Source organism: Caretta caretta, chromosome 2 (genome assembly GCF_965140235.1).
Source record: "Caretta caretta isolate rCarCar2 chromosome 2, rCarCar1.hap1, whole genome shotgun sequence".
NCBI lineage: Eukaryota > Metazoa > Chordata > Testudines > Cheloniidae > Caretta > Caretta caretta.
Window position 1 is genome coordinate 148323339 of NC_134207.1, and position 7717 is coordinate 148331055.

The 7717-nt window shown below is 51.2% G+C and overlaps 1 protein-coding gene across 2 annotated transcripts in view; it reads right to left on the reverse strand.

Annotated features, from left to right (window-relative positions):
• Positions 1 to 4028, reverse strand: part of CLPTM1L (CLPTM1 like) — a 115305-nt gene extending 111277 nt beyond the window's left edge. The window contains exon 1 of one of the 2 annotated variants that reach the window (XM_048839513.2): positions 3698 to 4026. In XM_048839513.2, coding sequence (XP_048695470.1) covers positions 3698 to 3889 — 192 coding nt within the window. In that variant the 5' untranslated portion in view covers positions 3890 to 4026. Of the gene's footprint in view, positions 1 to 3697 lie in introns of both variants that reach the window. The other variant, XM_075125480.1, reaches the window with a different exon arrangement.
• Between the last annotated feature and the right edge of the window lie 3689 nt (positions 4029 to 7717).

Here is a 7717-nt window from a genome sequence, read left to right on the forward strand (position 1 = left end):
AAGCCAGAAGTTTAGGCCTCGGGGGGATGTGAATAAATTGAACAACTGTCTTATCAAGCTTGAACAAAATAAAAAAATTGCAAATGTTAGGCCTCAAACTTCCGTATACTTCAAAATGTAAGCCTTACAAAAATAAAGCTTAAGCTTGTGGCTTGTGGTCAGGACACACTGCTACCAGATAGCAATATCTGCTGACTCCTGTGTACTTATCAACCCCAAATTACCCACAATCAAGATCTTGATTATTTTCAGTAGCCTTGAATCAAGGCTAAATTTGGTTAAATAACTTGCCTTTTATTGCATAGGAGTTGTATAGCAGAGGAAGGTATAGAATCCAGCTGTCTCAATCATGAGACCCTCCTTTATTGTCTGTTCTTCTTTCAAGTTCTTTAACAAATAGATTCAAAGATGCCAGGGCCAGAAAGAACTATCGTGATGATCTATTCTGACATGTATAGCACATGCCATGAACTTCCCTAAAATAATTCCCAGAGCATAGCTTTTAGAAAAACATCCAATTTTGATTTTAAAATTGTCAGTGATAGAGACTCTCTGACTATCTTTGGTAAACTGTTCCAATGGTTAGTTACTCTCACCATTAAAAATGTACACCTTATTTCGAGTCTGAATTTGTTTAGCTTTCAGTGAAACAGAGGCTGTACAGATGTGCGGAGATGAAGGAAGAAGGAGACACGCCTCAGGGCCCTAATTCACCCTGGGCTGTTGGCTACTTCCCACCACCCAACACAGATGTAATGAGGTTAAGTGGTGTCCATATAAAATAAGCAAGAACTACTAATTATTCCTCAAGAAAGGCTTTTAATAATTTTTGAACAGCATAAACAAAACAGAAAAAGGAAAACCAAAGACCAGCACTGAACAAGAATTACTCTACATATGCTGGTCCTGGCAAGTCATCATAAAAACCCCGAAGACAAGCATAAGTAAGGCTCTTATTCTTGTACTTGTACTCTTGTACTTATTCTTGTACTGCAAAACAAGTCAACTGGAATGGTGCTTTGAACATACGAAGTACAATCAAAAATATTAATTACTCTGAAAAATCAAGATCTTGATGTCTCAGATGAGGAACTCCAAATTAGTTGATACAGTGGAATCCCAATTATACAATCTAATTGGGCCAGATCAGATATCCAAAAATCCAGATAAACCAGAGAATGGGCAGCGGGACTCCAGCTGTCAGCCCCAGGTGATAGGGCTCTCACTAACAGCAGGAGACCCAGCTGCTATCACTGCCGGGTGGCTGGTGGCTCAGCTAATATAGAGAGCTGGAAATGGAGGCTTGGTTAAATGGGGTTCTACTGTACTTCTGACAATTTTGTCCCTAATGTCTCTGTACATCAGCACAATGGAGAGAGTACATTCTGCTTAATAGCAACACAGACATTAACAACTTCCCACTGACGTAAGTGTTTTCCTACTGATTTTAAGGCTAATGGGATTTGGACCCTGGCACCAGGCATGCTACTTATTAAGAACGCAGTTTGGAAGAACGACCTCAGCTGCAGGCAGGTTTGCGTGGCTGCACCTGGGAAAGGAAGCACTAAGATGTGCCACCAGGGGTCAGCACTCTGCATGTCCCAATGCTTCCTTCTAAGGCTACAGCTCCACAAACCTGCCTACACAAGCTAAGGGGCTGCAGGCCAGGCCGGAAGGCTATGGGCAGAGCATTCGTGGGAAGGGGGGGTTGCAGCCCAGATGCTGGAGCTGCACAGTACTTCCACTTGTAGAGCCCTGTGTGGATACACAAATGTGTATCCGCATCCGATCCATGATCTGCAAAAACTGTTGCCCGAGCAGCCCCCCACCCAGGGCACATGGAGGGACCCAGGCTTCCCACAGCTGCCAGTGTGGTTCTCCCCGACCGGGCTTCAGTCAGGGAGGAGGGTGGCTTGGAACCACAGTCTGGCCACAGTCAGAGTCAGGTGGGCAGCTGTGGGGAGCCACAACGGACCTTCCACCTGCCCTGGGCGTAGGGCCCAAGCAGCTCCCAGCCCCTGTCCCTGCCCCCAGGCCCTCAGCCCAGGGCAGGGGGAGGATCTGCAACTGCCTGCTCTTACCATCAGAGTCCTGCATGGATACAAAATTTGCATCTGCATCCGTGCTGGTATCCGCAGAAATGGTCCACAGATATAAAGTGAAAAAGAGTACTTGTGGCACCTTAGCGACTAACCAATTTATCTGAGCATAAGCTTTCGTGAGCTACAGCTCACTTCATCGGATATATATATATATATATATATATATATATATATATATATATATATATATATATATATATAAAGTGGATACCTGCGGATTTGCAGGGCTCTATCCACTTGTGTCCTGCTGGGGTACTGCAGCCAGGGAAGAAAGTGCTGGGATGTGCTCAGCCAGGACTCCTGGAAAGAGGACTCCTGTCTGTGGGCCTCAGTGCCTGCTAAAAAAGCCTCACCATCCAGGTTGCAACTTCCAACCCTGCTGCTACTCTGCTCACAGGCACGTTTGGAGGCATACAGCCACGGATGGCACACTGCAGCGCTTTCTTTCCTGGCTGCCCAACTGCCTTCCGCTTACTGGCAAACACAGAATGGCCATTTTTTGCTGGCAATCGAAGGGATTGCTAATAAGAGGAATCTACTATGCCACCACCTCATTAGAATGTCCTGAAGCTAAACTCATTAATGTTTGTGAAGCACTCATTATGGTCAGAGCACTACAGAAAAGCCCATGAGTACATTAATAATTCTGTATTCAGTTCAAGGTTTAACCTGTGTGTAATAACGAAGGCCTAAAACCACATGAAATAGGGGAATATTGAACACTGCATATGAATAGCTAAGCCACTGAGTACCAACCCAACAATCTAGTGTGTGACACAGAGATCCTAAAGAAAACAAAGTGTATGATCACGTAATTAATGACTATCTTCTCAGTGCTTAACTTCACAACCCTATTATTATTTAAGTGTAAATGCTTTTTGCTAGACAATTCTGTATAAATACTTACGAGCATTCTCTCTCTTTTCTCCTAGCCTTGGCAATACTGGAAGGATGTTGGGGAAATACAAAATATAGGAACAAAGTTCTTCTAGTTTAATGAAATTATGCCTGCCTGGGCCACCTGCTCAATTTCTTTATTCGTTCTTCTCTCCAAACTACCACTCATTCTCTTCAACTACATATTATTTTATTCCTCAATTGCTCTTTCATAAATCTATTTTCTTTCAATACACAAGATCTCCCTTACATTCTTACATATTAGCCTCATTACTAAGCCGCTCTCATTTCCATGGTATATTTTGTCTTCCACTTGCTGCTTATTCTCTTCTACACCACGTTGCTGTCCCCTGCTCTCATTTCTCTCCCCACGTCCCCCGTTCCATTTCTCTCCCCGCCCCCAACAATGTTGGAAGCACAGATTATAAACTGCAAACAAAAACGGCTCTTGCCTGATGAACTTAGGGCCCGACCCCGTTAACTGCTGCAGAGCTAGTGCCCGTCAAGTACACGCCGGCAGAGACCTTAAGCTGCTCACAGCCAACGCGCTCACCCCTGCCGGAGACCGCAGACCGGCCGACCAAGGAGAAGCTAACCAACTGCGGCCAGCAAAGCAGCGCCCGCAGGCGAGGGGCCGGGGGGCCACAGGCCGCCCCTCGGGCACGGGAAGGTGGGGGAGAGCCCAGCGCGCGTCTCACCTGCAGCTTGGGCCGGCGGGCCAGGTAGGGCCAGATGCAGCCCGCCGCGCCTCCCGCCCGCTCTTCCTTGGCCGGGCCCAGGGCGGGGCAGGGCCGCGTACAGACGATCCCGTACATCACCCAGCACGTGTGCGCCACGTACACCGCGAACACCCCCACCACCAGGCTGGTGAACGAGCTGCGGCTCAGCATGGCCCCGCCGCCACCGTCCGCGCAACCGCCACGGGGGTCACCCGAGCCGCCCCTGGCCACACAACGCCGCCATCCTCAGCACCCAGCGCGCCCCCCGGCACTGCCCAGCCCCCTCGCGAGTCACGACTTCCGAGAGACACCGGAAACACGTAACCTGCCTCTCCCCGCAAGAGGCCTGCCGGGAAAGGTGACAGCTTCCTGCTGGGAGGAGCGCCTCGCCCCCACCAGCGTCAGCCCCGGCCCACCCGCCCAGTCACCCAGCGAGCTCGCGGAGCAGCGGCGGGGCCGCGCACGGCGCCGTGCCGGATCCCGCTGTAGCCGCTCCGGCGACAGCGTGAGCGGACCAGGGTCTGCAGGGCGGGGAGAGACTCCTGGCGGGCGCCTCCCTGCGAGCCCAGCCCAGCTCCCACCTTGCATTTGATTGTTGGCCGCTATGTGCCGGGGCCCTGGCGCCCAGTCAGTCGCCTCCTCTGCAGCTGGGCTTACCAGGTGCCTGGTTTTTCCCTGGAAAGTCTAGTCAAAAGGGGACTTGTACAGTGTCCAGTCAGTGATACTGACCTGACACCAAAAGTCCAGTGACCAGGCGCCAGATCATTAACCTCTGACAGCCCCTGCTCAGCTGGGCAGCCTCCTACGCAGCTTTCTCACAATGCTCCTGTACCCACCCACCTGTAGTGGGAGGCCTCTGAGCCAGGGAGCCTGCTCCTGGCGCCTTCCCCAGCAACCCCACGCCCTGAACCCAACCCAGAGACCTCTGTGCTCTCCCCACCCGACCAGAATTACCAATCGGGGGGGGGGGGGCTCTATCCTCCTGGTGCACCTCCCCGCTGGCACATTTCTGGGTTCAACCTCTCCCCCCAGCAGCCAGGCCCAGGCAGGGAGCAGGATGGAGCCGCTTCTCACGCCGGCTGAGGGTGGCTGCTCCAGGTTACTGCCTCTGTGCAGCAAAGCAGCTGCCTGAGAGTGAATCCAGCTGGGGAGATGACGGTGGCCCAGCCTCTCTGCTCCCCGCCCGGGCCTGGCTGCTGGAGATGGGGTCTGAATGAACCAGAAATGTGATAGGTGGGGGGAAGGGGAACTCTGATTTGCTTGGCACCCAGCATCTGGGCCCAGTGGATAGTGGAGGGGGTGGGCTGACACCACCTCCACAACCGGCTTCTGGTAGGCAGCCTCCATGCTGCACAGAGCAACCCTGAGCAACTGCCCTCAGTCAGCATGAAAAAATGGCTCTGTCCCGCCTCTTCTGCTCCTCTCCCAGGCCCAGCTGCCAGGGAGAGGGGCCATATGTGCCAGGGGGCAAGTACAGCAGGAGGACAGACCCCCTCTCCAGCCTCCCACTCTTAGGAAACTGAACAGAAATCGGGGCAGCACTTGACCCCACATACTGTTTGGTGGTGCTTAGGACTTTCCAAGAGGGAGCGGGAAGATCAAGGATGTGGCGTGCTCAGGGAAGGAGGTGGAGAAGAGGGGGGGCGGGGATTTGGGGAAGGGGTTGGAATAGGGGCAGGGAAGGGAAAAGCCGGGGCAGGGGAGGGGCCTCATGGAAGGGGTGGAGTGGGGGCAGGGCTGGGGGTGGAGGGTGCTTTAACCAAAGTAATTCTAAAAGTAAATGTGTGTTTTGTCATTTGAGTGAGGTGCATTACTGAGTGTTTATATTTTATTAAAACCCCTCTTCGCATTACAGTTTTTAAAAACTTAATACATTGACTTTTTCTTCATTTTTTTCATTTTTGACTATAATTTTGTATCATTGTGTGAAAAGGTTTCAGTGATGCGGCCCTCAGGCCACTGTACTAGTCCTCATGTGGCCTTCATGGTGATTTGAGTTTGAGATCCCTGATCTAGTGATTGCTCCACCATAATATATGTATACCCCAGGCCCAGATGCACAAAAGGAGTTAGACATTTTGGCACTCAGCATTGCAATGCCAAACTTTTAGGCACCTAGAAAATCACAGGAACAACATTGTGATCCACAAAGCCTGAGTTAGGAGCCTAGGTTCCCTATACAAGGAATGGGGAGAGATAAGCGCCCAATAATGCAATCCACAAAAGCCAGCATACTAGATGAGGAGCGATCTAAGCTATCCAGTGGGAGATGCCAACAAGCGAAGTGTATCCTAACCTCTGTCCCTCTTTTGGAGATAGCAAGTCCAGGCTGCAGGGAGACACCTATCTCTCCTACTGATCCACAACCTGGAACCCTTCTCGTGGAGTAAGGCAACTTAGGCACTTAATTTCTTACAAACTCAGGTTAGGCACCTGACTCACTCCACACAAACAGCTGAAGGAGGAGCCACTGCCTGCCTTATGACTTTCAGCCCAGAGGTTAGTGCACTCCCCTGCTCCAATGCTGGAATAATCATTGCTAGAGTAACCATCTTGAATTTTTGAGCTTTGACAAACTTGTTGAGTGCTCTGCGGTCTAATATTGGTCTCCAGCTTCCCCTCCTCTTGGGTATTAGGAAATAACGAGAATAAAACCCTTTTACCTCATAGATGTTGAGGTACTGTTTCTATGGCTTCTAACTGGAGGAGACGATTTATCTCTTGTCATAGTAAACTCTCATGAGAAGGGTCCCTGAAGAGGGACAAAGAAGGATGTTGTGGAGAGGGTAGGGAGGTAAAATGGATGGAGTACCCATTGCGAACCATCTCCAAGACCTATTGATATGATGTAATGCAGTGTTTCCCAAACTTGGGACACTGCTTGTTCAGGGAAAGCCCCTGGCGGGCCGGTTTGTTTACCTGCTGCGTCTGCAGGTTCGGCTGATCGCGGCTCCCGCTGGCCGCGGTTCACCGCTCCATGCCAATGGGGGCTGTGGGAAGCGGCAGCTGGTACATCCCTCGGCCTGCCCCACCCACCGGCAGCTCCCCGCCCCACCCCAGCTCACCCCTGCCTCTGCTCCACCTCCTCCCCTGAGTGCACCACCGCTCTGCTTCTCCTCCCTTGCCATGAAAGCTGTTTCACATGCCAAGCACTGGGAGGGAATGGGGAGGAGGTGGAACGTGGCGCGCTTAGGGATGAGGCAGGGCTGGGGTGGGGATTTGGGGAGAGGTCCAATAGGGGCAGGGGGGGAGGGAGTTGGGGTGGGGACTTTGGGGAAGGGGTTGGAATGGGGGCGGGGAAGGGGTGGAGATGGGGCGGGGCCGGGGGGAATGAGAACCCAACAGCTCCGGGGAAAGTTGGCGCCTATGGTCCCAAGTTTGGGAAACACTGATGTAATGCATTACCAGATGCTGTAGAACATTGCCAGATGGTGGCCAAATGGGTAGAGAGCAGTGGTCAGCTGTAGCCATTGCGGGCAGTGGTCTATCATGTCTCAACCAACACATCAAAATTGGTGCTTAGAAGTGGTGGCTGGGACATGGAAGACTGGGCCAGATGGTTTATGCCTAATGAACTTAGTTTTCTTCCTCTGAGACTTGTAGTATCACTGAGTCGGGTATTGGGAGGTACGTGGTTTGTGGGGCTGCAGAGTAAATTCTTCTGTCCTGGTGTGTAGATGACCAGCAAGTGGAGAGTAGCCCTAAAATCTTTTAGGGTGTGAAGAGAGATGTCTTTCTTCTCTGCAAAGAGCTTGGTGCCTCCAAAGGGAAGGTCTTCGGCAGTCTATTAGACCTCCTTAAGGAAGCCCGACAGATGTAGCCATGCCATATGCCACATAACCACCACTGTGGAGATGGACCTGGCTATTGTGTCAGCTGCATTGAAGGCAGATTGTAGCATTGTCGTGGCCACTAACTGTCCCTCCTGAATGATGGCTTTGAATTGGTCGCAGTTCGTGTCAGGTAGCTGATCAATAAAATTATTCAATTTGAAGTAGT